Source organism: Moschus berezovskii, chromosome 24 (assembly GCF_049115385.1).
Source record: "Moschus berezovskii isolate FMDL1 chromosome 24, NW_MosBer_1.0, whole genome shotgun sequence".
In the NCBI taxonomy this organism is placed as follows: Eukaryota; Metazoa; Chordata; class Mammalia; order Artiodactyla; family Moschidae; genus Moschus; species Moschus berezovskii.
The window spans coordinates 11,571,822-11,598,953 of NC_142483.1; the positions used below are offsets into that span (position 1 = coordinate 11,571,822).

Consider the following 27,132-nt stretch of genomic DNA (forward strand, 5'->3'; position numbering starts at 1 on the left):
TTGTCAGTCAAGATCAAATCAACAAAACACAAATCACTCTATGTATTCCAGACAAGAGGAATTTGATACAAAGAAGGAGCTGAACTACCAGAGGGCTGGTGAGTCAATCCCGGGATTAGCAGCAGCAGGAAGTTGCTACCATTCTTAGATTGGAAGGATAATGGAATTCCAATGCCCAAGACTGGGCTGCCCCAGCAGATGCCAGAACCCCAGAGGGGGCTGCCTGAAGGGAGCCAGGGCTACGGAGGGAGATGAAGTCTTCCACAGAGGCAGATCTAGAGGTAGATCCAGGCTGAGCATGAGAGGGAAAAAACCCTGGCTTCTTCCCTCCTGCCACCCTCCAGTTCTGCTGGTAACTTCCATTGGCTGAATATGCCCCAAAACCAACTGACAGAGGAGCCTGGGAAATCAGTTTCTTGGAAGGCAGAGCAGTGCTGGGGAATATGGGAGTGGATCTAAGGGCAAACAGACAAATGTCCACCATGAGGTGCAGGAATGAAGATCAGGAGATCGGTGAGGAAGACGCTGCAATGGTCCGGGTGAGGGGTGGCAGTGCCTGGGAACATAATGGTGGTGAGACATGGCTGAATTTAGACAGGTTGATCGTTTGGATGTGTGGTGAGTGGGAAAGGGAGGTGTCAATGGAAACTTCTGAGATGGCATTTACTAAGAAGGGGAAGATTCTGTGGAGAAAGTTGGGGTCGGGGGTCATGAGTCAGGTCCTATATTGGAGTATGGAACTTTTGAGATGCCCAGTAGTTTCTGTACTGGGAGTGATGTTAAAGAGGCACCTGGGTATCCAGACTGGGGTTCACGGAGAGGAAGGAGCTTCAGACACAAATGCAAGCTATCAGGGTATAGATGGGGTTTTGCCATGGGACTGGGCGACATGACCCCATTGGAGTCACACATCTTTCCCTGAGCCAATACCTTGTTTGGGGGGTGCCATACCATGGCTAGGGCTGGGTTTTTGGTGCCTGGAGTATGAAATGAAAGGTTAGGATCTTACCCAAACTACATGTCCTGAGAGTTGGGGAAGGTAGCTTCCTAAAGAAAACTCAGGGTGTTCTTAGCAGAAGCGGACTCATTTGCTAACAGCTGCTGCTGCTGCTGCTAAGTCACCTCAGTCATGTCCGACTCTGTGTGACCCCATAGACGGAAGCCCACCAGGCTCCCCCGTCCCTGGGATTCTCCAGGCAAGAACACTGGAGTGGGTTGCCATTTCCTTCTCCAATGTGTGAAAGTGGAAAATGAAAAGTGAAAGTGAAGTCGCTCAGTCGTGTCCGACCCCTAGCAACCCCACGGACTACAGCCTACCAGGCTCCTCCATCCATGGGATTTTCTAGGCAATAGTACTGGAGTGGCTTGCCATTGCCTTCTCCGTTGCTAACAGCAAAAACAACCAAAAAAAGCCTTTAGTTGCCTCTAAGGCTTCCTCTCATTAATTCCACAGTGTCTTGAAGCACCTATTCTGTGCCAAGCTAATACCAGCAGAGCAACCTACTATGTGCCAAGTCCTGTGCTTCCCCCTCACTTTACCTAGAGAACTAGCCCTCCTGAGGACCAGAGGGTACTTAGGGGTCTCCCAGCTCCAGCTCTTGTGTCCCTGGTACCTCAGTTTCCCCTCAGTACCAAGGCTGAATGATCCAGTTACCCTCATTGAGGGGGATGGCATAAGAGAGCAGATTTTCTGCCTGGAAAAGGCAGAATAGGATCTGGCTGACTCCAAAGCCTACACTCTAACGTCCTCAGTCTGCACTCCAGCCTATGGCTGCTCCGGGCCCCCCCACCCTAGGCACCCCCAGCATTTCCACAGCACAGCCTCCAGCCTCCAGCTGGCAGCTGCTAGGACCCAGGGGGCTGGTGCCAGGCCCTGCCCCTCCCTTGCCAGCTCTGTGTGTCTCCAAAGGGCAGCATCAGAGTGACAGCCGGTACCATCTCCAGCAGGGGCTGAGTCGCTGGTGTGGAGGAGAGAGCCACAGTCCCCGGCTTGCACCCTTCCATGGGGCCAGCCAAGCCCCCAGAAGGATGGCAGCCCGGGCGTCTGAGCCAGCGCCTGGGCAGCCTGTGAGGTGAGAGGCCAGAGGAGCAAGGGATGGATGGTGGGTGATGGGAATGAGGGTACTGGGGGGCGGGGAGGGGAAAGCTCCATCTCTCTCTCTCTCTCTCTCTCTCTGCCTCCCAGCACAGGGCGAAGCCTGAGCGCTCGAATGGCCAACGCCACAGGGCTGAGCTCCCCAGAAGTCGCAGCCTCGATGGGGTTGATCCTGGCGGCTCTCGCGGAGGCGGCGGCCCTGCTGGGCAACGGCGCGCTGCTGCTGCTGGTGGTGCGCACGCCGGGGCTGCGCGACGCCCTCTACCTCGCGCACCTGTGCGTCGTGGACCTGCTGGCGGCCGCCTCCATCATGCCGCTGGGCCTGCTGGCCGCCCCGCCGCCGGGGCTGGGCCGCGTGCGCCTGGGCCCCGCACCCTGCCGCGCGGCGCGCTTCCTGTCGGCGGCGCTGCTGCCCGCCTGCACGCTCGGCGTGGCGGCGCTCGGCCTGGCGCGCTACCGCCTCATAGTTCATCCGCTGCGGCCCGGCGCGCGGCCTCCGCCCGCCCTGGTGCTCACGGCCGTGTGGGCGGCGGCCGGGCTGCTGGGCGCGCTCTCCTTGCTCGGGCCGCCGCCCGCCCCGCCGCCGGCCCCGGCCCGCTGCTCCGTCCTGGCCGGGGGCCTCGGGCCCTTCCGGCCGCTCTGGGCGCTGCTGGCCTTCGCGCTGCCCGCCCTCCTGCTGCTCGGCGCCTACGGCAGCATCTTCTTGGTGGCGCGCCGGGCCGCCCTGCGGCCCCCACGACCCACACGCGGGGCCCGGCCGCGCTCCGACTCTCTGGACAGTCGCCTCTCCATCTTGCCGGCCCTCCGGCCTCGCCCGCCCTGGGGCAAAGCAGCCCTGGCTCCGGCGCTGGCCGTGGGCCAGTTCGCAGCCTGCTGGCTGCCTTACGGCTGTGCGTGCTTGGCGCCTGCTGCCCAGGCCGCAGCGGCCGAGGCGGCCGTCACCTGGATAGCCTACTCGGCCTTCGCGGCTCACCCCTTCCTGTACGGCCTGCTGCAGCGCCCTGTACGCCGGACGCTGGGCCGCCTTGCCCGCCGAGCGCTGCCGCGGTCCCCGCGAGCCTGCACTTCGCGGGCCTGGCACCCGCGGGCCCTTCTGCAGCACCTCCAGAGACCTCCAGAGGGCTCTGTCCTTGGCCCTTCTGAGGCACCTGAACAAGGCCGGGATTTGACAGCAAGGGAGAGCCTGAGCATGTCAGAGGCCACGTGAGAGATGTCTCCCAGGTGAGCCGGGACTGGAGAAAGCAGGGTGGTATCGGAAAGGGCCCGTCCAGCCTCCAGCACAGCTTATGGCAGGTGCCCTGCCTGGACTTCTGACCCTGGAATGGGAGAAAGGCGGCCTGTAGCCTCGTGAGGCCCAGATTCTTCTGGGAGGAATCCTGAGTTCTGGCCCAACTCTGCATGGCCTTATACACACACCTACTCTTCCCTAGGCCTCAGTTTTCCCATCTGTACCCGGGACTGTGTCTAAGGGCTCCTCCAGCTTGAGTGATCTGGACACTCACAGATGGTCCCCAGGCCAAGGAAGAAGCGGAGGTGGGCAGGATCACATAGAAGAGGGCCCTAAGGGCTCACAGCCAAAGGGAGTGGGCCAAGCAGGGCAGGGTCTGGGTTACAGCCACAGCAGGAAAAACGAGTGGAGGGACATTTGGAAAGACCTCTGCGACATATGCACCAAGAAGAGGCTGGACAGAACTACTGAGACCCCTCCATCAGCTTTTAAAAATGCCCCGAAAAAAATTGGATCATTTTGGTGCCAGAGACGGGAGGCTGGACAACATGACCCCCAAAGAGCCCTAAAGCCCCAGAATTGGCATGTGGAAGGGGTGAGGCCCAGCTGGGGCTGATGGAGTCATAGATGGGGGTCCTCTGGGACTGCAGCTGCACCCATTTTCTGTAGGTTTTGCCAACACCCACAATATTTCACAGCTTCCTGGTCTCTGAGAATATTTATTCAAAAACAGGAATTGAAAAAACTGTACAGAGTATCTGCTGCTGAGAACTCGGCCCCTGCCCCCATGCCACTCCCCCAGCTGCCTGGCAGTGCCCCTCTTCAGGCTGCCCTCTGCCAAGCCCAGCCAGTCCATTCCAGTCAAAAGGGTATCAGTGGAAGCAGCAGGAATCTGCAGGGAGGTGGGGAGAGAAGCAAGGCCCCCAGCCACCCCCAGGCCTCCTCCCTGATCCCCATGCAGGGGACAATAGAAGGGAAGCCCTGAGGGATGGGGAGTGCATGAGTGACCCCCCAAAGTGGGGGCACTTAGGATGCTCCCTGCATCCAAGCACAGAGCTAGAGGGGGTCAAGCCCCCTATCGTGGGGCTGCCACAGTTCCCAAAACCCTGGGCCGGAAACCACCCCCACTCCGAGAGCAGGAACTCCCACAGACCGGGGCAGGGTGGTGGTGGGGTGCATCCATGCGTCTGGGCATTAGCGGCATTTGGGAGCCCCTCCCAGGGTGGAGTCCTTGGGCAGGTAGCAGAGGCAGCCCCCTGCCGGCGGTCCTGCCTGCCCCCGCACCTGTGCCTCAGCCAGCCTCAGTAGGGGGAGAATTTCTGCCGCTCAGCTTTCTTGCTCCCATTGGCCGCTGCCATCTTGGCAGTGTAGGCCGCCAAGCCCGGCGGTGGCCCTGGGGAGGCAGGTGGTAGAGCCAAGAAGGGTACGGGCTTGAGGCCGATGAAGTTGGAGAGGGAGATGGCATAGGGCGTGCCCAGCAGGCCTGGGGGAGCGGTGGGCAGGGCCGTCAGGGGTGGCGAGAAAGGGGCAGGCAGGTCTGTGGGGGCCGAGCCGGGTGTCCCCCCAGAGGTAGACTTGGCCGTTTCTAGACTGGAAAGAGGGATAGAGGGGGGGAGATGAAGGGAAGGTGGGGGGCGGTGAGAAAGGGGGCAATGAGGGCAAACATAAGGGATGAGATTAAATGAAAAACAGGAACTGAGAATGATGACATGGATAGGTGTGTTTGGGGAGAAGATGGGACAGGTCGGAAGGGTGGGGCCAGGGGATACAAGCAGATAAGGACAAGATAAGGACAAGCAGATACAGCATAGGGTAAGGGGAGACATGGGAGACCAGAGTCCCAGGGAAGAGAGACGGGATGGACAGAGGACACGAGGGACAGATGCAGGGCGAAGATGGGGCAACGTGGATGAGTGTGGCAGGGTTAGGGAGGCAGAGGACAGGCCCAGGAGAAGGGAGGTCTGCTCTCTCCACCCGACCGGTGCCTTTCTCAGGCACAGAAGCCCCATGACCTGTGACACACCCCCACCCCACACTCACCAGGCAGTGATGAGGTACTGGGCCAGGGCGATGGAGACAGGTGAACCAGTGATGGTCACGTGCCGCTCACCAGCGCCCTCGGCTTGGTTCCCGATCTTGATATGTGCCCCTGACATCTGCCGGATCTCACTGATCTTGCTGCCCTGGCGCCCAATCACGCAGCCAATCAGCTGGGGAGAGGGTGGAATTCAACCCTAGGTGAGGCCCAGAGCCCCCCCCAGGCCCCCCTACTCTCCCCCTCAAACCACCCCATCCCATGCTCACGTCGTTGGGAACCAAGAACTCCTGTGAGCTGGTCTGTGTGCTAGGATCCAGTCCTGCAGGCGGGGAGGAAAGGGACTGGGCGTGAGGCTGGGTCCTTCCTGCCTCCCTTCGTCCTTTCCAGAGGGGGCTGCCCGGCCCCCTGGGATCTGCCCCTGCTTCCCTCCGCAGGGACCGCTCACCTGGCACCATGCTGGGTGAGGCGAAGGGGACTGCATGGCCCGAGAGCTGCTGGAGCTTGGTGACCTGTGCCAAGAAGAGAGGTGAGGGGTCAGGAGTCAGAGGAGGCTGTGTTCCGGAAAGGGTGCTGTGGGCTTTGGGCACTCACCTCAGCTGGAGTCACAGCGCCGTACTGACCCTGGACAGAGAACCCCTGAGAGGACAGAGTGAGCCAAAGGGGGTCGCTGTGATAGGGCAGTGTGGCCAGAGCCACCCCTCCCCACCTCTCCCTGGACCCCCCATTCCTTCCTCCGCCTCCCCTGGTTCTCCAGGAACACGTCCCACCCCTCCTGCTGTTCCCCCTCACCTGGTTGGTGGAGAGAAGCACAGTACCTAAGGAGAGGCTTGGATGGTATGGGATAGTGGCTCCTTTGGGTGGGGACTGGAAGGCACACATGGAGAGGCGCGGTCAGGACCTTCTCAGGCCCCCCTGCCCTCCCCAAGGGCCCTGTGTTCCCAAGGCCCTCCCCATCAGCCCCAGATAAACACAGCGCGATGTCCCTGAGCGTCTCACATCCACCCCTGCAGCAACCCCACCCTACCCCCACCTGGTACCACAGGCACAGGCCTGGGGGGCCTGACAAGGCAGCCCCAGGGTCCAGCCCCTGCCCTCTCCCTCTGCCCCCGGGCCCACCTCCAGGATGACAGCACAGATCTGCCGCACACACAGGATGATGGCATCAGGCACCCCGGACACGGTGACAGCACGCTCTGTGGAGTTGGGGAGCAGGTCCCCTGCCACCTGCACCTGGGCACCTGTAGTCTGTGGGCAAAGAACGGGGGCCACTTCCGGCTACTCCCATAACCCAGAGCAGAGTGCCCGGGCTCATAGCTCCCCAGGGGATGGGAAGCTGTAAGCCTAGCTCTCCCCTCGAGACCCCCCTTCCCTCACCTCTCTGATCTCCTTGATCTTGGTGCCTGCCTTCCCAATCAGCGAGCCACACTGGCTTGCAGGGATGACAAGGCGTAGGGTCACTGGAGGCCTGGAGACATTCCCTCCGTTTGCAGGAGCAGCGCAGAGGTCCTGGCCAGGAAGACTCAGTTGGCCGTGCATGCCTCTGCTGCTCCCCCACCCCTGGGGCACCTTCCAGTTTGGGAGTGAAGGAGGGAAGCCCACCCACATCCCACTTGACTTCCATCCCGCCCGTAGCCACTCTGTGGATCAGAGACTCATTCCTCCTAGGGGACCACCCTTGGCCTCCCTCCAGCCGGCCACAGACCTCATCCAGCTTGAAGGCGATCATGGAGACTGCGTGGAAGACGGCTGCTGTAGACCCAGTGATGGTGGTGATGCGCTCAGGGCAGGAGCCCTCAGAGATGGTGATCCGGGCACTGCTCTGCAGGTATAGGACAAGCGCTGGGCAGCGGGGTTCCTTCTCTGCTTCCTGGCCAGGAACCTGCCTGCCCACACTCACCAGGCCCCAGCCAAGGCTGGAAGTCCCACCTTCTAGGGGCACTGACTGGTGATCCTAGATGGTGGATTCAGGGACAGGGTGGGGCAGGCATCTCCCCTCCCCTCCAAACCAGGTACCCTGGGCTCCTCTCCCAAACTCCATCCTCACCTGTTCCCGGATTCGCTTTACAGTCTCTCCTTTCTGCAGGAGACAAAACAGGGAATGGCTCTTAGGCCAAGCGGTTGTTGCTTCCTTCCCTAGGCTGAGGTCTCAGGTTGAAGGGGACACACAGAATAGAACGAGGCACCTACCTTCCCAATTATGCTGCCCACCTCCTGCAAACCAGACAAGAGTGAAATCAGCAGCATACCCATACCCTAGGCACCGCCCTTTCCCCCACTGAGGGTGGGGGTGGGTTGGGCTCCACAGGAGACAGGATACACAAGATCAGACTCCCCCCGACAAACCAGCCAGGTCTTTCCTCACCTTCCCCTTTTCCCCCTCCTGAGCCACAGGGAAGCCCCCTCACGGCCACCCCCGACCCCGGCCTCACCTTCCCGTGCATCAGCATCCGCAGTGTGAGGGTGATGCTGAGCTCTGGCTCCTCCTCCAGCCCCGCATCTGAGCTGCTCATCCTGTCAGGCGGGGCTGGGGCTGAGGCCGCCTGGGAATGCGTCCACACTGTGGCCTGGCTGGCTCTGTGGGGCCAGTGGGAGAGGGGTTAGAGAAGAGCTCCACTCTCTTTCAGGTCCCCTGCCCTTACATGGGAATCCCAAAGGCAAGCTAGACAAACTTCCAGAGCAGGGAGACAGCGTGGACCACAAGTTTCAAGTGTCACACTGACCAGTTTGCTGTGTGCGACTCACCAGCTGTGTAAGCCTGGCCAGCATCTAAAACCCTTCTGAGCCTCAGCTTCCCCGTCTGTACAAAGGAGATACCAAGTCCAATCCCCAGAGTTCACGAGAATTAAAATGAGTTGGGTGCCTGTGACTCCACAAGTATTCTTTCCATTCCCTGGTACATCGAAAGAATGAATGAACTCAGAGGCCTGTGGGAATCCAGAGAGAGGGAGCCTCCTCCCTGACCTCCTGGGAGAGGGGACCCCTGTGGACTGGACCTTGAAGGTTGGGTTCAAATTGAAAGGTTACTTCAAACAAGAGGCACTTGCATCCAGGAAGCAGAGCCCCCACTGGCTAGACCCTGGTTGGGGCAGCTGGAGAGGGAGTCTTGGGCAGCACGGGCGGTCTTGAAAGGTGGGTGGAAACGGAAGTAGCAAGACCCCGGGAGGGTGGGCTGCGCCTGTCCACTAGGAGTCGAGAGCAGAGGCTCCGGCAACAGCTGTGAACAGGGTTCACTCAGCACTGGGAGTGGGCGTGGGGTGTCTGGGGACCAGCAGTGTGCACGGTGGCTTTCTGAGCCCTTTCCTAAGTTCCGGGGAGGTTAGAAGTGTCCAAGCTGGCGGTGTTCCCAGCCTGGAGCACTTTCTACTGTACCAGAAACAAATTACTTGGACTCTAAGTCTCAGTGTTCTCACCCGTAAAATGGAGGGACTGCTTCCCCTGTGGGACTGGGTGATGGGTAAGAGCGGGACTGGGGGGCGGTGGGGGAACGTCAAGGCTGTTAACGGATGGAGGAAGGAGGAGCCAGAGATTAGCTGCTGGGATTAGCCCAGCCGCCAGCCCTCCCCACCGACCCCTTTTCATGCCCCGACTTAATCCTGGACCTTAATCCTGCTTGGAAATCCCTCTCCTTCAGCGGCTGTCTCTCGCCGAGGCTCAGCCTTGATGGGGAGTTCATGGGGGACCAGAGCCCGAGCAGGAAGACAGGGAGGGGACCACCTGGTGCCCAGTCTGAGCCAAGAGCACGCCCTAACCCTAAAAGTCCCTACTGCCAGGAGGGGCGGGGGTTTGAGTGCCCCCAGAGACCTCTAGGCACCTTCCTCCCCAGCACCCTGCCCTATCCTGCCTCCAGCACCAAGAGTATAGAGCTCCTCTGTCAGTGTCCCCTTCAGAAACCCATCCCCCCCACCGCTAGCCTGAGGTTGGGCACGGAGGAGGAGGGGTGGGTCTCCTAGCCTGGCTGACTCAGGAAGCCACTGTATGGCCTGAGACCTTTGTTTCTTCATCTGTACTGAGGGGGTGATACCCTGACTCCCCAAACAGCCAGTAACTGTTGCCTCCCCAGAACCTGTTCCTTCCTCTGCTTGAGTTCTGTCCGTAGGCTCTCCAGAGTTGAGAGGTCAACAGTGGATGCAGGGCCAGTGCTCTGTGAGCATCCTGGCCAGCCTCATGCTGGCTGCCCTTGCTAACGTTCCGCCAGCTGCCAGCACTTCCCCCAGTAAAGCACTCTGATGACGTGCTTAGTTCAGTTACCCTGGCCAGCCTGGGAGCCCCTCAGAGCAGAGGCCAAGACTGCCACCTTCTCCTTGTGTTCCAGAGCCAGGCCGGAGAGGTTACTCAGAACACACTGGTTATCTGAATGGAAGACTTCACCAAACAGAAGGGGAGCCTGGTGCCCAGAGAGGGTCTGTAACCTGCCTAAGGTCACAAGAAAGGTGGGGTCTGTTGGGACTAGCAGGGTCTTGCCTCCCTCCTCTGTCTGGCTGTCCTATCTGGGTCTGTCTGTTCTCTTTGGGGGTGGGGGAATGTTGCAGGGGCAGCTCTTCAAAGGTGGGGAGCAGGCTTTAGTAGTCCCTGCGATCCTTGCTTGGTTAGTAGACATGGGTTGTGTTTGGAAATAACTGTACTTGTCCAGAGCCACATCTTAAGCTCTAGAATTTTCTGGGGCTTTCGGACCCCTTTGGGGGTGGGAGACCTGACATTTCCACATCACCTCTTGTGGGCAAAGGCTCCTGGGAAAACAGGGCAGAAGGGCTGAGATGTGAACAAAACTAGGGCTCCTGCCCTGAAAGATCCCTGGGTCTACAGCAGAGCCCCACTGCCCCAAGTTCAAGTGACCTTGGCCAGTCTGCACCCGACCTGGACCTGTTTACCCACCTGTGCTACATGTGTGTTTGTGGGGCTGGGGGGACAAGGGGAATGGCTGGTCTCTCTGTGTCCTTCCTGTTCTGAGGGACCCTCAAGGTCTTTCCTGCCTTTTGTGGAGAAGGGGTCTTGATACAGGTCTCTAATTCTTCTCCCAGGAGCTCTGAAAACAAGCAGCCCTACTAGGTATACTGGCTCCCCTTCTGCCCTCACAGGGGCTCTAGGGAGTTGTTTGCTGCTCCAGCCTGGTGGGCCCTAGGTCCCTGCTGGGCCACCCACATGGCAGCTACGTATCATGCCACACTGACCTCCAGCTCACCTCTGGGGGTGCCCAGCTCCCTCTGGTCAGCAGGGTTCCCTGGCAGAACATACCAAGCTCAGACCAGGCCTCTGACCTCAGGTGTTCCCTCTTGCTCCCCAGACCCCCGCCCCAGATCCAATGCCCACTCCTTCTGTCCCTGGCTTCCTGCCACTCAGGCTGCAGGGGGCGGAGCAGGGGGTGACAGCTGTGTAAGCCATGGCGGCTGCCCCTTCCTGCCCCTCCCCCCCCAGCTGTCTCTCTCTCATGACAGCTGCCCAATCAAAGGGCTGGGGGCTTAGCCAGCTCCCCCCGCCACATGCAGGGATCAAGTGTCCACCCTGGCTTTGTTCTGTAGCAAGAACAATCCAGGGGAAGGGAGGGCTCCTGGGGCCAAGCAACTCAAGTGGACTGGCCCGCCCCTTGGGGGATTCCCTTGGCTCTGTTAGCCAGAGTGTCTGTCCCAACTAGGGCTTGTAGACCCACCTGGGCTGGGAAGAGAGAGAAGGGTCTAGTCTCCAAGTTCATCCCCACCTCACATCCCAACATTCCCTTCCAGCCCCCAACCTAACAGCCTTCTTCTATTCCTACTCCAAAAGCAGCCATGCTGGCCACACCCAGTGATGCTGGGGAATGGCTCAGGGCATCAGGCGAAGCAGGGTGTGGTGGGGGGTGGGGAGATCGACACTGGGCCTAGAGGGGATCAGTACTGAGGAACCCTGACTCCCCTGCCCATCCTTTTTTCTGGGCACACTCACCCTTTCCGATTAGCTAGGCCTCCACAAGAATTGCCCCAGAATCCTCGGATCCACACGCCCAGCCTCTCAATCTTACAGCCTCCCAGGATGGCCATTCATACCTACTATATGGGAAAGTCCAGGGAGGAGGGGCCTGCAGGGGAGCAGCCTGGGGTCCCTGAGCTCCAGCCTCTGGTTTCTTGACCTAGGACTGTCCTGTAGACTCAGGACTAGGCAGAAAGGGGAATCTCTGACAAGCTGGCTGGTGCCAGAAATGCTTAGAGCACCGTTAGGCAACGCCCCCCCGCCGCCCCCAAGAGTCCTCAGGGCCAAGGGAAGCAAGGCAGGCCCAGGCCCAGAGTGGACTCCAGAACAGGCACAACTTCATGGTACAGCCCCACCCATTGGTACCCATCCCCTCACTGTCTCACCCCAGTTGAGAAAGGTCTCTCTAGCTTCTACTTTCCACGCTGAAGACTGGGTCACTCTGCTGCCCAACAGCCATCCTTGGTTCCCCAGTCTCCAAGGAATAAAGCCTGATCTCCACAGACAGGCCGTCAAGGCCCTTCATGATCCGGCTTCTGCCAACTTCTCTTGTCTCATCTCTACCCCATCCCCCACACACACCAGACTACAAAACATGCCTAGCACCTCCAGGCCTCTGGGCCTTTGCCCAGGCTGATCCTAGCTTCAACTGCCCATCCTCCCCACTCTCTGTCCAAATCCTTCTCAAATACCACCTCCTCTATGAAGCCCTCCCCAAACCTTCCATTCACTCAGGCCTCTTTGCTCCTCAAAGATGCTTGTCACTAAGAGCCCCATTTGGGCAATTCTGAGTCTGCCTTTCCACTATGCAGAGTTCCAGGAGCCAGGACCAGGCTCAGTATGAGGGGGAAGAAAGGACTCAGGACTCGGAGCCATTAGAGACCAGCGATGAGGCTAAGGATCCCAGAGAAAACTGTGAGAGCAGGGTGAGAAGACTCAGGGTGCAGGGGACCAGCCCCATGGGAGAGTCAGGATCTGCCTGGGCAGGACTCCCAGTTCCCATTCCTCAGCACCCCAGCCCTTGCTCCTGCTGTGTCTTTGAGTCTAGGTGGTCCCCGGGCATATCACTGGGGTGAGGGATTTGCGCTTTGCTTTGAGACTTCTGGGGGCCCTGAGTGAGTTTCCCCATGGAGAAGGGAGGCTGAAGGAAGAGCTGCGGTGTGGGATAGGTTTCACAAAGTCGGGCTCAACCTGTCTTAGCTGGAAGGACCTTGCCAGACAGGAACCTGAGGCCCTGAGAAAAAGGGGCTTGTCTGCAAAGCTACATGAGAATGAGGCAACTAGCAGAGCTGGTGGAACCCCGGGGTCCACCTGTGCGGCTCAGAGCTCTTTACTCAGGAGGTCAGTGCCACCAGGCAGTGGTGATGGAGGCTGGTGGGGGGGGCGCTGATGGGAGTAGGGAGGGTGGACAGAGCCTGTCTGGGGACACAGGGCGGGGCAAAGCCAGCCTCCCTGTGGCCTGGGCCTGCCAGGGTGTGTGGGCCGCCTGCTCCCAGCCCCCCACCCTGAGCATGCAAGAAGAACAATCCCCTTGTGTTTGGGCGGCCTGAGCCTGCATGCTGATGAAGGCTAGGGGGTGGGGGCAGGGATGGGGGTGCCTTGGAGTTTGAGGGGGTTCCAGGGCCCAAAGGGGCTAGGGGACTGTCAGATGGGAAAACAATAGGGTTCCAGGTGCTGGCTCTGAAGCAGCGGGGGTAATCCCAGGGAAGAGTGAAGGCTGGACTTGATATTTAAGGTCCTGGGGAGTCTCTGGGGTCTAAAAACTCTTTGTGGGAGAAGAGCCCCTGGCGACACATGCTCTGTTGGGCCCCCATGAAGGTGGTCATCCTGGGCTTGGTGGGGGACTAAGAGCCCAATTCTGGGAGGAGCGAATGCACCTGGCCCTAAGTGCATCCCTTTGAAGACCACTCCCCAGGGCGCTGGAGCCGGGCGGGGCACTGGGTGCCACAGGTCCCAAGATGGCGGGCCTGGGATAGGGGAGTGAGGAGGCGGGCACCTCCCTCTCCTGGCCAGGCAAGCTCCAGGGCCAGGCTCAAGTGAGTATCCAGAGCCCCTGCACCTCCCAAGACTCCAGCTAAGAAGCTAGGTCAGAGCTGAGGGGCTCAAGAGCCACAGGGCACCAGGGACCATTCTGAGCCACCAAACTGACATCGCCACACACCCCTGGCCTGGAGGTCTGTGTCTGGCGCCCCCAGGGACTGCAGAGAATGGGAAGGGGTGTGTGCTGAGCCAGGAACTGCAGGGGAGTGGCTGATGGGGACAGAGGTGGAGCAGAACCAGAAGCCAGGGCAGGAGGTCTACAGAAGAACAGGTCCAAAGGACAGAAACAGCAGGTGGGATGAGGGCCTCAAATCTGGGGTGTCGGGTCCAGAAAGCCCCTCCCTGGTAACCGGGGGCTCCTCTGGCCGACCAGCGCCCCCCTCCTGTGCAGGCCTGGGCCCGTGTGGGACAGGGAACGTGTTCCTCGCAGTCTCCCGGTCTCCTAAACCCGGGACCCCGGCCTGTGGACTCTGGCGCGGGCTCCCCGCCCCCCGGCCGAACCCCCAAACTTCGCGACCGGCGGTGCCCCGCCCGGCCCGCGCCCTACCTCGCTGGGGCTGTCCTGCGGCGGCGGCGGCGGCGGCGGCGCGGCGGCTGGGCCGCTCAGTCCCACATTGTCCCCGGGAGAGGCGGCCGCTCACAACTGCGAGTGACATCAGCTGCGAACAATGAGGGGTTTGACAGGCGCGGAGCCCGGCCGGCCCGGAGCCCGGCTCCGCGCCCCCCCCACCCCCGGCCCGCCCGGCCCGGCCCCTCCCCGCCCCCTGCCCGGATCCGATTACAGCGCGGCGGGCCCGCCCCAGCCGCCCCAGTGCCGCAGCCGCCCGCCCCGCCCCGCGCGCCGCGGTGCGCCCCGAGCGGCCGCCGCTTCCGGGCGGGCTAGGGCTGCCCTCCCCCGGCCGCTCCGCCAGCCCCCGGGAGTGGGGGGCGAGGGGCGATCCGGCCTGAAGCGCGCGCCCGGCCACTGTTCTGCCCGCGCCGCCCGCGCCGCGCCCCGCTCCCAGTCCCTGCGCTCTCGGCCAGCTGGTCCTTCCGTCCCGAGTACCCTGCACCCCCATCGCGGCCTCTGCCCCGCTCCGGCTCGGATCCCTCGGAGCTCAGGTTTCGACCCACTGCGGGGCCGAGTTTCCGGCGCTCCTGGCTTCTGCGCCATCCATCCCCGCGCGGGGCTCTCGCCCACCACCAAGCCCCACACCCCTCAGCCACCCCCAGCTTCCGCCAGGCCCGGCCCTCGTGCGTCCAGGACAGGTTGCCGGACCAGCTGGAGGAGGGGCCTGAGAGCGGTGTGACCCGGTGCACCCGCCCCGTGATTCCCCCTAAAGCTACCCCCAGAATTCCTTTTTGGGCCAGGGTCGCGGCGTAGTTGAGTACTGGACTAGGGAAGGGATAAGAGTAGGCGGGGGGAGCTGGGCGGTTCCCAAGCCCTGGCTTTCCCCGCACGGCGCCCCAGACCGACGCGCCCCCTGGGACTCAGATCTACCTCTCCTTCTCCGTAATCGGCTCAGCCTGGTCCCACTGACCTCCACCTCCTCTACAGCTGAGTCTCTTGGCACCTGGGTGTGTGGGGGTGGGGAGGGGAATCCAATCTCCCTTCCCCTCCATCTGGCCCGGTGGACAAAGGGCAGGGGGACCATCTGGTCCCGCCAGGGTGGGGGAGGGGCTCGCAGTGGCGGTCCCCAAGGGACGGGGGAGGGGCGGCGCTCTGGAGACAGCGAGAGCCTGCGGGTCTAATTGCATCACTTTATTTCACAGACCTTCACTCTCGGTCTCCCCACCAACCAAACCTCAGAGCAGGAAACTAGCTAGGCCGAGAAGACCCAGGCCTGGGGAGCTGTGGAGCACCCAGCTGGGAGATCTGAGGGTCGAAGTGGTGCCCCCGCCTCCTTTGGGAGCATTTGTGATCTCAACCTGTGGGTTAGTGAAGTTCAGAGCTAGCCATACCCTAAGACTGGTATGAGGGTCTCCTGCAAGGGCTGGCCTCATGGGATTCCAGGCTTCCCAGACATGGGGTGCTGGCTGGTTGGGGAGGGCAGAATGTGCCTGTGTAAGTACTTGTGCAGTGGCAGAGTATGTGTGTGTGTCTGTGCATGCAGTGCAACGCTGCCCTGAGTGTCAGCTCAAAGCTGTGTGTACGGCCCATATGAAGGGTCATATTTGGGAACATGGATGACTCTAATGTGTAAGCATGCGTGTGGGTATGTATATTTTTATGGCCTAAGAGGCGGAGTTAGGGGCTGTGCTACCCAGCAGAGCAGCCAAAGGAGGAGGTGGTAGGTAGGGAGAAGCTGGGCAGAGGAGAAGGAATGCAAGCTGAGCAGGAAAACTTACAGAAGTTCATCTAATGGATTACCCTCCACCAGATTATATCCCTTGATTCCTGAAATTTTTTTCCTCTTGATTTCACCTCTTCAGCCTGTCCCTGCAAGAGAAAGAAGAGGAAAAGACAGACCCTAAAAGAAAAGAACCCAGATAGACAGACATACCTGTTGCAATGTGCAGGATGAGAAGGAACCCACAAAGGGAAGGAGAGAGAATGAGCAAGAGCAAGACCAGGGCAGGCAAGCAATCCATCCCCATCAGCAGGGCTGCTCCTCAGGCTAGCCCCCGCAGGAAATCCAGCAGCCCTGTATGCCACTCCTCGGGTTTGTCAAGGTAACAGGGGTGCCCCGCCCCCTCCATGACCAACACCCGGTGGTTGGGCAGCTGCTTCAGGTGCTCAAAGCTGGTCTGACCCATGGGGTCTTGGTCTCCATAAACGATAAGAGCTGATGTCTAGAGAAAGAAAAAGGAGGCAGAGTCAACAGGGACCTGCCATACCAGACCCAGCCTCCTAGAGATCAGCTCCAGCCCTCCCCATCACTTTGGGGTCTCTCCCTGGGGTCACTGCAAATGATGGGGAGAGACAAGTTGGCCCAGTGAAGGGGTCGTATGGAGAGGCATAAATTTGTGTCTTCCCCAGTACACAGCACAGAGCTTGGCATAGTAATCTGCTGTCAGTTTACCCCAAGGGTAGATATTGGTGGTTCAACTCGTCTCAGAAGCTACCCCTTTGGTTACCGGGTCCCGCCAGGGCCCCAGGATGGACTCTTCCTTGCTCCTGGCAGGGGTACCTCAGTCTCCCACAGGGGTACCTTCACTCTGGCATAGTCGGCAGCATTGATTTTGTCAGTGCAGATGGGGGCCACTGGCACGTAGCCCCGGAGCTGAGAGCCTGGGGCCGTGAGGAAGGGCAGGGAGTACATGCCACTCAACGATGGGCTGATCATGACCAGGGGGCCCAGATCCAAAGCATCCACCACAGCTGCCAGGAAGCTGCTGGGGACCAGCTCCCCAATAGGAGCAGGCGCTTTTGCTTCCTTGGAGCGCCCCAGACCTGCAGGATTCAGGTGTGGGAGAGACAAAGGTGGTGAGTAGGAAGACATCAGAGAGACGGTCCCTTCCTCCAGAAAGCCCTCCTAGGTCAAGCTCTGTGTCAGGTTCCTGCAACATGCATGGAAACCTAGAAACCTACAGAAACCTAGGCGTGTCGTACCTGTGGCAAGCATAAGGCATCTCCCTCCATGTTTGTGCCCACCTCCACCAGAACAGTGTTCTCAAAGAATCAGGCTCTGAAGCCCCACAGGGCTGGATCCAAGTCCCGGTGACCCACTTACTATGTAACCCTGCGAAAGTGCCCTCAGCCCCCTCTCCACTGTTCAGTTTCCCCATCTGTTAAAAGGAGGTAACGAAAGTATCTGCTGTTTGAGATTGTTGTGAAAATTAAGTGAGCTAACTGCTTCAGAGGCACCTGTCCCAGGGCTGGCAGGGTAGATGCCCTCCAGGACAGGGGATGAGGGGTGGGCTCTGCACACATATCTCCCCTCTGGTTAGTCAGTCCCTACCTTCTGCAGAAGGATTAGTTTATGGCCTTGGCTTGGAAGTTCGGCTCAACCCACTGTTAGAACCAGTCCTGTCCCGTCTTGGAGGCCCGCCATTGGGCACTGAAACCATACCAGCCATGGCCAGAGATGGAAGCAGGTCGGCCATGCTGCCCCTTTCACACTTGGCACCGTGGGCTGCGGCCTGCCAGTTGAGGTTATGACTGGCAGTCTGGCGCTGCCCTTCCCTCCCTCAGGACCTAACTTAGGACTTTGTAGGTGGGATCATGACCAGGGTCTTAGCCACCCCCAAAGGTGCCAGGGGACACTCTTTAGGGCTTCCAACAGAGCCGGTGGTTACGGCTCTTTCAAAACATTTTACTTGCCATCAGCTGAGTACTAACTATTCTGTGTTACCTACTGGTCACATACTCGCATGGAGCATCAGTCCATTCTCATTAAAACCATCCTCCAGAATGGGTGTGGTTATCTCTCATTACAGATAAGGAAACAGACTCCTGCACCAGGCAACACAGATGTAGCTGGGCAGTGTCCAGACCATATCCAGATGGACTAGAGAAGCTTGAAGGCCCTTGTAGTGTGCACTCTGACCTGTCTAGCTCAGGGGTCAGCCTGGCTACACCCCCCTAGTCCCCCAGCCCTGGGTTCCCAGTGAGGCCCCCACAACCCCTGTCCAGAAGCCTGCCCCTGCCCCGTGAGTTACCTGGCAGGTCAATGGCCACAGCCCGGTAGCCAGCCTGGGCCAGCCTGTGCAGCGTGCCCAGGTTCTGCCAGGTCTCGGAGGAGAAGCGTATGCCATGCAACAGCAGCACGGAGAAGCGGGCGGCCTGCCCACCGCCGGGGAGAGCCTCTCGGAAGAAGAGGCTCTGGCCCTGCACCTGGATGGCGCCTTCATGCTGCTCCACGTCCGCCATACCTGCTGCTGTGCCGGTGCCACAGAACACCCTGCCCACGTGGAGCAGGGAGGCTGCCCCAGAGAAGGCAGGGGTCTCTCCTGCAGCAGCAAAGGAGGCTCTCAGAACTCTAGGCGCACGCCTTGGATGAGGAAAACATAGGTGTTATTTCTCTCTGCCACTACCTAATTGCCTTAGTTTCCTCATCTGAACTGTGGGACATGAACGTCCATCTCAAGAATGTATGAGTTAACAAACAAACTGATAATTGAGTGTGCCTGCCTTTGGAAATAATACATGGGGCTCCCATTACAATGATTGTTCCCATGGTTATTATCCTTTCCTACCTTTGGGGATTATACAATAGAATTTAGCTCCTAGGTGGTAGATAGAGATTAAATGAAGCCAGGCGTGTAAAATACTCCCAGTGGCTAGCACACAGTAAGCATAGTAAACGTATCAACAGTAAGTAGCTGACTATTGTGCTTATCAGACTTTTCCTCCTCCAGGCACTGCTACAGGTCTTGGATTAGAACCGCAGACCCAAGGGAGTAGGGGCTGGAGTGAAAAAAAAAATCTGTTTTCCGGAGCCGGAAACCGGAGCGCTGAGCTGGGTAAACGCTTTGGAGTTCCGGCCCACGAACCCCGCGAGGTGCTCAGCGCGCTGCCCTCTGAGGCCCAACACACGGTCGCCGAGGCCAGGCGCTGTCTCCGGCACCGCCACCTCTGGCTCTGTCCCCTCCCAGGATCTCGGTTGTGGATCGCAGGGTCTGGTAAGGTGCATGCAAAAGCCGAGGGGGGCAGACCCTAGGAAGGGGGCCTGGGGAGCCAAGATAAGAAGGGGAGAAACTTTGCGGTGGGTGGGGGTGGGTTCTAACTAGAGAAAGGAAGAGAGGGTCGGAGGGCGCAGGATAGGTACCTGGGGAGCTGCGCAAGGAGGCAGGCGAGTGAAGGCGGCGATTGGGGCCGGGGCAGGGAGGCAGGGAAGGGCCTGGTGCGGGGAAGGAGGGAGGTGGCCCGCCGGAGGGCGAGGGCTGGGCCATGCTCTAGGGCGCCCGCTTGTGGCCGCAATCTGTCTCAGGGAGGTGGGTGCTGCTATGCTAGACCAATCTTCTCACAGCGGTCTCGGTTTCCCCATGCCCCTCGATCCCATGTACCCCAGACTGGGTCGGACACAGAGACCCTGAGCAACCTGCCCCAGGTGCATATGGTTTATCTTGAGAAGAAGGGTTCCTTTGGGGGGTCATCGCTCCTGCTCCCTCCCCACTTTCTTCCCCCACCCTCTCATCCCCTGCCTGGGCTGCCCAAGCCCAGAGTTTTCAGTCTGGAACACAGTGGAAGCCAGACTGATTAGAATGCGAAGTTTTGCCAATGTCTAGCCTTGATCGATTTCCCAACTGCCCCGAGCATATTTCATTGCCTGTAGAATAGGTGTGATGCTGCCTACTTCACAGAGTGCTAATGAGTGGATGCTGTGGAACGCTTTGGAGTTCCTCCATCCTCCTTGTTCCAGGCCTGGCCACACAGGCAGGGACAGGTCAGATGTTGGTCACTTGTCACTAACCAGGATGACTTATAGAGACATGAAGGAGCCTAGAGGCCACCAGGGCTCTGGCTGAGTGCATGCGTCTGTGTGTATGTGTGTGTGTGTGTGTGTATTTGCAGGGGTCAGGGAAGTGGCTGACCAGAGACCTGGGGCTGCTTCAAAACAATACTAATATCTGGCAGTTACACAGTGAAGCTTCCATTCCAGATTTTAGGTCCTTAAGACAACCCTCTGCGGTGGTGACAACCCTTTGTGGGCCTAAAGACAACCCTTATCCTTAACCCTGCCATACAGACCAGAGACTAAGGGTGGAGACACGCTGATGGGAAGAAGTCGGGTGACTGCTCTTTATGCCCCAGCTCTCAGGCCGAAAAATAACCTGGAAAATCTGGACAGTGGGAAGTGGGGCCGGACCTCTGTGCTTTGGGGTGCCTCCCGCCAGCGTCCCTTCCAACTTGGCTGCCAGGCGCGGGAGTGAGAGCGCGGACTGCGCAAGCGCACTGAGGCTCTCCGCCACCTAGTGACCGCAGCGGCCCGCAGAGTGGTGGAAGCAGCGCCAACGTCGCGGCGCCGTTTGACTGCTGGTTGCATCCGGGCAGAGCCCGCCCAACGGTGGCGGGTCCAGTCATCCCGGTTGGCCCGGTAAGTGTACCCGGGGAGTGAGGCCAGCAGGTTGCCCGGGGCAGGCCATTCTTGCCCCGCCCCTTACCCCCGGAGCCCTGGGGCAGAGTCCTGCCGGAGGGGCCGCACTGGGGCAACCAGCGTGCTTGTTTGTGTTCCTTTGTCACGTGTGTGCGCCCGCTCAGTTGTTGGCATTGTGTTCTTGGGGGTCTGGGTGTATGTGTGTGTGTGATGTGTGTCAGTTTTTCTGTGTGCCTGCGCTGGGGGGCAGTATGTCAGTCTGTCTGCCCGCTTGTGCCTGTGTATGTCTGCTGTGTGTATTTCTGTGCGCTCTGTGGCTTTGAGGGTGTATACCTACCTGTATGTATGTATATTTCTGAAGGTCTGTGTTTGGGTGTCTGCCTGCCTGTACCTCCAAATACACGTTCTTGTGTACGTGTGTAGTTTTAGGATTGTGTGTATGACTGTGTGCTTGAGATATGAGGGTCTGCATATGATTTTAAAAGCGTGTGTGTGTGTGTTTGTGTGTCTACCTGTGCATCTGCCTTCCTGATAACTGATGTATGTGTGATTTTGAGGGTGTGTTTCAAGGTATCGATTGTACACAGGCCCATGCATGTGCAAGGAGGTTGTGTGTCCATGCAGGGACTAGCTTGTACAAAGGAAAAGGGTTTGGGGACAAGAGTTTGTGTGCATGTCTGTACACCTGTGTGTCATTGTTGAAACGTATGCCAAGGACCTCATGTGGGTACAGTGCCTCCCCTCCCCCTCTTCCTTCTCTGTAGCATACTGTTGTCTGGTGCCCCAGCTGCCTGGGTTGCCATAGCAACAGCTGCAGTCCCATTCCTCCCTACCTGGAGAGGTGCCTCAGTGCCCCAGGCCCACCACAGGAGAGGTTCAGCATGGATACTCTGCTTGGTGGGAACCTAGGCTGATGTGTTGGATGCTTGCATCTGAGGCTGGTGGTGGGCAGAAAGAAGAGAGGAATGTATTCTTCCTCCACGCAGCTCCTGGTTCTGCTCCAGAGGGGCTGCCACTGCCCAGTCACCACCTGACCCTGGAGACTGGGGCTGGGGGCTTGGGAAACATCCTCAAAACTTCTGGGAGAGGTGGGTGGGGTCCAAGGCGATTCCCCAGCTCAGATCTAGGGCCAGTGCCCAGTGGGCACTCAAATAAAGACATATTCACTGGAATCCAGGAACAAGGATTCCTAGACCCAAAAAATGATGATAGGCTAGCCCTTGGTCAGGCCTCCTGTATTATTGAAATCTCACAGAAGGCTTGGGAGAGCAGCTGCAAGGTTATTCTCTCCATTTTACTGATAAACAAGGTACACAGCCAGGAATTGGCAGAGGAGTCTCAAAGTCAGGGCTGACTGCTTTGGGTGTGGGTGCTGAGGTCTGTCTTCTGGCCTGGCAAAGACTCAGACTGGAGGAGTCCATGAAACAGGTCACTTGGCGTAAAAGCTGGGGGGTAGGAGGCATTTTCTGTCCAGCCTACTGCTGCCCTTTCCATTTGTAAGTGTATGCCCCATACTCAGGCCTCGGCACTTCCTCCATCAGGGAGATTCTCCATGAGTTCTCTTCCCCCTTGATATCAGTTGGGGTAGAACATTAAATATTCCCATCACATTCTAACCTTGGCATCATTGTATGCAGTCTGATAAAAAGAACCATTTGCAAACATGCCTTTCGTGGGACATTGCTTTACCCTTTGATGTCTTTCACCTTTGATGACCCTCACCACTCCAACCACCAGTTCATCCATCACCTCCCAGCCCCAGTTTCCTTCTTGGCAAAATTAGTGTGGCCTGGTATTTGGGAGCCCAGCCCTGGGCTCAAGTGTCAGTTCTGCTACTTGCTACTCTGCACATCAGGCAAGAGAATCTACCTCTTTGAGCTTCAGTTTGCTCATTTATAAGAAACCTATAATCATATCTGTTCCCTAACGTTCTTGTGTGGATTCATGAGTCATTACATGTGAAGGGCCTAGCACAGGCCTTGGCTGTCGTAAGTCCTTGATGAGTGGAAGTGGTTTTAGCGGCACAAGAATGGTGGCCAGGGGGCCACTGATGCCAGGGGGACATCTCAGATGCTCCTCACACTTATGGCATATCTGAGCCCTTGCCCTGGCATGTGGAGTACTTGGGTGTGAACCCTCAGACACTTGCCCAGAGCAGAGGAAAGGGCAAGGGCTGAGCATTTCCTCTGCTGGGAACTCCTAGGTGGGATTTGAGGGGGTTTTGTGGGGGCTCAGCTCTACCCTCTTCTCCATCTGCTCTTCTCCTCCAGACTGTGGTACAGACCTCCATGAGCCGGTCCCAGGTTGCCCTGCTGGGCCTGGGCTTGGGCCTGCTGTTCATGCTGCTGCTATATGTGGGGCTGCCAGGACCCCCTGAGCAGACCTCCTGGCTCTGGGGAGACTCCAATGTCACGATCCTGGCTGGTCTCACCCCTGGCAGCTCCCCTATTTTTTACCGTGAGGTGCTCCCATTCCACCGGGCCCACAGGTAGGTGCTTACCCTAGGGTGTAGTAGAAGGACTAGGCCCAAGCAGGGTCCCTATGTGGGACCCCCCCCGCCAGCTCAACTCAGAGTGCTCAGGGCCTGGGAGGGCGGTGGGAGAAGCCTTGGAAGAAAAAACCCCCAGGACACACACACTCCCCCATGTGCCCACAGGGTGGATGTGGTGCTGCTCCATGGAAAGGCCTTTAGCTCCCGGACGTGGGAGCAGCTGGGCACACTGCAGCTGCTGGCGCAGAGGGGCTACCGGGCCGTGGCCCTTGACCTTCCAGGTGAGCCCCTGCCCCTGGGTCCAGGGAGGTAACATGCAGTAGGGACAAAGGGATAGAATGCCAGAGGGTAGAACTGGAGGGGTAGCAAAGCCCTAAGGTGTGGTTGGGGAGCATCTGGACCCCAGGGTCTAGACAGGCAGTGGCAAGTCACAGCACAAAGGGGCAACACGAGAAGTTCTGTGTTTTTATTTTCTGCCTTGAAAACTACAGTGTGGATTGTTTTGTGTCACGGAGCACTTAGAAACATGACCTTAGAAAAAAAGAGAGAAAAATGACCTGCCTCACAAAAGATCACATGGGGAGATTTCACTGTACTTCTTATGACAGACTAGGTTGCTTTATGTCTTTTTCAGCTATGCAAATGATTTTTTGCTGTTATTCTTGTTATTAAAAAATCAACCAAGAGTGACCCCTCTCAGGGACCCATGCTTCTTCTCTTTCCCTGTCACTTCTCTAAGCAGTTTGAGGGTGCCAGATCCTCTTTGGGTGCTGTTAGACCTAGAGATGCAGGGTTATGTGGTGGGGGTTGTAAACATGACTGGTGTCCTGCCTTCTTAGCAGATCTCTGCAACCTGGTTTTCTCCCCTCTGCCGTGTCTCATGGTCATGTCAGGCACTGTAATGCTCCTTTATCCTAATGTGTGCCGTTGGAGGGATGAACAGGTTTCATTTGGCCACTCCTCTGCTGGAGGCTGTGTAGGATGGTTTAGAGTTTTCACTGTCAGTCAAAATGCTCAAGTAAGGAAGCTGAAGCATCTTTGGGCATGCCTCTTCTTTTCTTTTTTTTCATTGCTTATTTTATTTTTTGACCACGCCACACAGCATGTGGGATCTTAGTTCCCTAACCAGGGATAGAATCTATGCCCCCTGCAATGGAAACACAGAGTGTTAAGCACTGGACCACCAGGGAGGCCCCTGAACATGCTTCTTTGAGCATATGGGCAATAATTTCTGTAGGGTAGCCATCAGGGACAATTGATTTGTCAGAGGACACACATTTAAAATTTCTTGACAAATATTATCTTACGCTCCAAAAATGCTATATGGATTTACTCTCCAATCAGTCATGCGTGAAAGTACCCATTTTCCCTCATCTTCCCTAACACTGTGTATTATCAATTTTTTAAAAAAATTTTGATTGTGCTGGTCTCAGTTGTGGCACACCGGATCTAGTTCTCTGACCAGGGGCTGAATCCAGGCCCCTTACATTGGGAGCATAGGGTCTTAGCCACTGGGCCACCAGGGAGGTCCCTATCAATCTTTAGTTTTGTCAATATGATGAATGAAAGATGGTTTTCTTAACAACCCTATGCCCTTACAAAAACAACTTCTGGGGATTTGGGGGTAGCAGATCTTATGTGCCACTGGTCCCCATCTCTTTGACCATTATGGTGAGCAGGAAGTCCTGACTACCTTCCCAGCCTCCCTCAGCTGGTGCCTTCTGCTGTTCCCAGGTTTTGGGAACTCGGCACCTTCAAAGGAGGCAAGCACAGAGGCAGGGCGGGCAGAGCTGTTGGAGCGAGTGCTGCGGGACCTAAATGTGCAGAACGCCGTGTTGGTGAGCCCTTCACTGAGTGGCCAGTATTCCCTGCCCTTCCTGATGCGAGGCCACCACCAGCTGCGTGGATTCGTGCCCATTGCACCTGCCTCCACCAAGAACTACACCCAGGAACAATTCCAGGCCGTGAAGGTATGGGGAGGAGGGTCTCTGAAAGTCCTGGCTTCCTGTCCCTGGCTTGGGTCATGGGGGGAAAAGACATAAGTTGTACTTGGAGGACACATGGCCCCATCCTTGATCTGGATGGAAGAGATGGAGTGTATCGGGAAGATATCCTAAGGAGGTGGCTTGAGAGTGAGTTCCCCTCAGGCCCCAGGATCATGGCCCCTTGCCTTGCCCTGCAGACCCCGACTCTCATCTTGTATGGGGAGCTGGACCGCACCCTGGCTCAGGAGTCACTGCGGCAGCTCCGCCATCTGCCCAACCACTCCACGGTGAAGTTGCACAATGCAGGCCACGCCTGCTACCTCCACAAGCCACAAGACTTCCACCTCGAACTTCTTGCTTTCCTTGACCATCTACTGTGAGCTCACCCACTGTCCAGGCCCCAGGCCTGGCTTGACCTTGGAGAGTCTGGACCAGTCCCCACGAGGGCAGCAGCCCCTGTGATTAGAGGGCAGAGGCCAGAGGGCTAAACCCAGTCGGGACCTTTCATTTTATCTCAGAGGCACAATAAAATAAAGAAAAAAAGCATTTTTGTCATAGCTGGGGAGTGACAGGTCCTGTTTGCTGGCATTGCTGCAGGTGGGGTGAGAGTTGGAGCCAAGTGTGGGACTGCTGAGGACTGAGAGCTGGAGGGAGTGCTCAGCAGCCTGAGAAGGCTGAGGACATGGGCTCCTTATACATGGCTGCTGAGTGGCTAGTCTGTGACCCAGTTTCCTCATCAGTAAAATGGGCATGATATAACACCTAGTTCAGAAAGTGGTTTTAGGATTGAATGAGTCTGGGTAAGCAGAGCACTTGGCCACACAGGGCTGGCAGGTGGGACTGTCATTGAGAGGGGTCATTACTCCTGCTAAATGATCACTGGGATTGATGGGAAATCCAGGGTCTGGTGGCTGAGATGAGTGAATCAGGATGTAGGTTCCATGGCCAAAAGGGGCAGGATGTGTAGAGGAAGGGATGGGGGATGTGGTTTATCTTGTAACATAGTATGGGGGAGGGGGAAATTTCACCCTCTCCCCATCTTGAGTTCTTGGTTGGACTAACAATAAAACTGACATAAAACAGATTAACAGGAGAAAAAGAAATTTTAGTTGTGTGCAAGGAGGTCTCATAGAAATGAGACCTAAAAAGTGACCAAAGGAGGCCGCTTTTATACTTTTTAGACAAAGAATAAATTTGTGAGGACATATTTTCGACTCAATTAGTAAAGAATCTATTAATAAACAGAGTTTGGGCTTGGGGGTAGTAAATTAAAAGAAGTAACAAAGTTGGTTTATAGAGGCTTCTCAGCCTGCATTCCCTATCCCTGGAGATAAGGTTGTCCTATCTTCAGATTCAAGGAGTGTTCCTTTCACAGAGATTTCTTTCGTGCTTTCAGGGAGACAGAAAGGAGGGTCAGAATGTCCTTTCTGCACTGGACATTTCTTAAGTGACTTTAATTCAAAATAATCAACATGCCAACCATAGCATTGCTGGTGAACCAGCAAGCCTGCTTGTGTTTGGGAGTATGTGGGTCAGCAGCTGAACTTAAACCCAAGGAGGGTTGGATGGACCTTACCCTACCTTCCTAGCCTGCCTCCCCTGTGCCCAGAGGTTGAAGTCTTCAACCCCGCCCCTCCTGAAGCTGAATCACCCTCTGGAAGAGAGGGTAGAACTGGCTGAGAGTACAGAGGACAGCCGGACACACAAATGGGCCGCTACAATTGTGTGTGGCCTGTGGGTGGCTGTGGGACACCTGTGCCTCTTTTATCGTCCTTCTCCGGTGGCTGCAGAAGAGCCAAGGAACCTGGCACAGGATCAGCAAAGAACGTGCCACACGTATGCTTCTGTGCAGTTTCCTACCTCTCCTGTCTACAGCGTCACGATTACATCCTCTCAGCGTGCCATCCTCTGTCACATCCACCATCTCACACTGGTCATACACAGTCACCCACTGACACACAGCTTTGCCCACACAGCGGCGCGATCGCACAGGCGGTCATCCGTTCACTTATCCTCCGTGCCTGACACGCCGTCCGTCTGCTCTGTGCCCTGCCAGGAACAGGCTCCTGAGGGTACCTGAGCCAGCCTCCTGGCGCTCAGAGGTTGTGAACCAGTAAACCTCTCCACACACGGAGCGTTGAGGCCGTCAGGGAGGCCATCCCTAAGGAGTTGAAGCGTGAAGAGAGAAGTAGAGACTCGCGGGAGGGGGTGGTGGAGCAGGTGGGGACCAGCTCCGGCAGGACTTAGCGGGGCTGAACCCTGAGAGCGAGGGGGCGCCCAAGCGGGCAGCTGTCACGTTTCCAGTCGGTGCCCGCCCTCTTCTTTTCTCGCCCAATCGGGAGGCTGCAGCAGGTGG

The 27,132-nt window shown here is 57.8% G+C and overlaps 4 protein-coding genes across 10 annotated transcripts; 2 read left to right on the top strand and 2 right to left on the bottom strand.

The window, feature by feature from the left end:
* The first annotated feature begins 312 nt into the window (after nt 1–312).
* GPR62 (G protein-coupled receptor 62) lies at nt 313–7,160 on the top strand. 3 transcript variants are annotated; one of them, XM_055413947.2, is made up of 4 exons: nt 313–539; nt 1,945–2,072; nt 2,186–3,316; nt 3,526–3,854. In XM_055413947.2, the coding sequence occupies exons 1-3, from the start codon at nt 444–446 to the stop codon at nt 3,300–3,302; spliced, it is 1,341 nt and encodes a 446-aa protein (XP_055269922.2). In that variant the 5' UTR covers nt 313–443; the 3' UTR covers nt 3,303–3,316; nt 3,526–3,854. The 3 variants fall into 3 exon arrangements, with proteins under 3 accessions (XP_055269922.2, XP_088688072.1, XP_088688071.1); XM_088831946.1 differs by lacking the exons at nt 313–539; nt 1,945–2,072; nt 3,526–3,854 and adding an exon at nt 7,027–7,160 and having other exon boundaries at nt 2,208–3,316; XM_088831945.1 differs by lacking the exons at nt 313–539; nt 1,945–2,072; nt 3,526–3,854 and adding an exon at nt 7,052–7,150 and having other exon boundaries at nt 2,211–3,316.
* On the bottom strand, nt 4,045–14,000 carry PCBP4 (poly(rC) binding protein 4). Of its 3 annotated transcripts, none has more exons than XM_055413944.2 (13): nt 13,889–14,000; nt 7,791–7,935; nt 7,549–7,572; nt 7,406–7,438; nt 7,064–7,180; nt 6,736–6,867; nt 6,478–6,606; nt 6,151–6,225; nt 5,953–5,997; nt 5,807–5,870; nt 5,628–5,680; nt 5,364–5,533; nt 4,045–4,806 (listed from the first exon to the last, which is right to left on the bottom strand). In XM_055413944.2, the coding sequence occupies exons 2-13, from the start codon at nt 7,869–7,871 to the stop codon at nt 4,650–4,652; spliced, it is 1,080 nt and encodes a 359-aa protein (XP_055269919.1). In that variant the 5' UTR covers nt 7,872–7,935; nt 13,889–14,000; the 3' UTR covers nt 4,045–4,649. The 3 variants fall into 3 exon arrangements, with proteins under 3 accessions (XP_055269919.1, XP_055269921.1, XP_055269916.1); XM_055413946.2 differs by having other exon boundaries at nt 4,048–4,716; XM_055413941.2 differs by having other exon boundaries at nt 4,049–4,913.
* Nucleotides 14,001–15,067: 1,067 nt separating this feature from the next.
* ABHD14B (abhydrolase domain containing 14B) lies at nt 15,068–19,129 on the bottom strand. Of its 2 annotated transcripts, none has more exons than XM_055413953.2 (4): nt 19,032–19,129; nt 17,923–18,254; nt 16,473–16,714; nt 15,068–16,113 (listed from the first exon to the last, which is right to left on the bottom strand). In XM_055413953.2, exons 2-4 carry the CDS (start codon nt 18,131–18,133, stop codon nt 15,934–15,936), a joined length of 633 nt encoding a protein of 210 aa, XP_055269928.1. In that variant the 5' UTR covers nt 18,134–18,254; nt 19,032–19,129; the 3' UTR covers nt 15,068–15,933. The 2 variants fall into 2 exon arrangements, with proteins under 2 accessions (XP_055269928.1, XP_088688074.1); XM_088831948.1 differs by having other exon boundaries at nt 17,923–18,213; nt 19,032–19,118.
* Nucleotides 18,751–25,333, top strand: ABHD14A (abhydrolase domain containing 14A). 2 transcript variants are annotated; one of them, XM_055413950.2, is made up of 5 exons: nt 18,751–18,885; nt 22,571–22,788; nt 22,957–23,072; nt 24,526–24,761; nt 24,974–25,333. In XM_055413950.2, the coding sequence occupies exons 2-5, from the start codon at nt 22,589–22,591 to the stop codon at nt 25,154–25,156; spliced, it is 735 nt and encodes a 244-aa protein (XP_055269925.2). In that variant the 5' UTR covers nt 18,751–18,885; nt 22,571–22,588; the 3' UTR covers nt 25,157–25,333. The 2 variants fall into 2 exon arrangements, with proteins under 2 accessions (XP_055269925.2, XP_088688073.1); XM_088831947.1 differs by lacking the exon at nt 18,751–18,885 and adding an exon at nt 20,166–20,300.
* Nucleotides 25,334–27,132: the final 1,799 nt, after the last annotated feature.

Bases quoted from the DNA above. Each gene is read 5' to 3' on its own strand.
- PCBP4 (XM_055413941.2), bottom strand. From the start codon at position 7,871: ATGAGCAGCTCAGATGCGGGGCTGGAGGAGGAGCCAGAGCTCAGCATC. The intron at 7,439-7,548 runs GTAGGTGCCTCG...TGTCTCCTGCAG, and splicing joins TGGGCAGCATAATTGGGAAG to AAAGGAGAGACTGTAAAGCG. The intron at 4,914-5,363 runs GTGAGTGTGGGG...CCCTCTTTCCAG, and splicing joins CAGTACCTCATCACTGCCTG to TCTAGAAACGGCCAAGTCTA.
- GPR62 (XM_055413947.2), top strand. From the start codon at position 444: ATGGGAGTGGATCTAAGGGCAAACAGACAAATGTCCACCATGAGGTGC. The intron at 540-1,944 runs GTGAGGGGTGGC...TACCATCTCCAG, and splicing joins AAGACGCTGCAATGGTCCGG to CAGGGGCTGAGTCGCTGGTG. The intron at 2,073-2,185 runs GTGAGAGGCCAG...TCTGCCTCCCAG, and splicing joins GCGCCTGGGCAGCCTGTGAG to CACAGGGCGAAGCCTGAGCG.
- ABHD14B (XM_055413953.2), bottom strand. From the start codon at position 18,133: ATGGCGGACGTGGAGCAGCATGAAGGCGCCATCCAGGTGCAGGGCCAG. The intron at 16,715-17,922 runs GTAACTCACGGG...TGAATCCTGCAG, and splicing joins TGTGGCCATTGACCTGCCAG to GTCTGGGGCGCTCCAAGGAA. The intron at 16,114-16,472 runs GTACCCCTGTGG...TTCTTTCTCTAG, and splicing joins CCGACTATGCCAGAGTGAAG to ACATCAGCTCTTATCGTTTA.
- ABHD14A (XM_055413950.2), top strand. From the start codon at position 22,589: ATGAGCCGGTCCCAGGTTGCCCTGCTGGGCCTGGGCTTGGGCCTGCTG. The intron at 22,789-22,956 runs GTAGGTGCTTAC...ATGTGCCCACAG, and splicing joins CCATTCCACCGGGCCCACAG to GGTGGATGTGGTGCTGCTCC. The intron at 23,073-24,525 runs GTGAGCCCCTGC...TGCTGTTCCCAG, and splicing joins CGTGGCCCTTGACCTTCCAG to GTTTTGGGAACTCGGCACCT.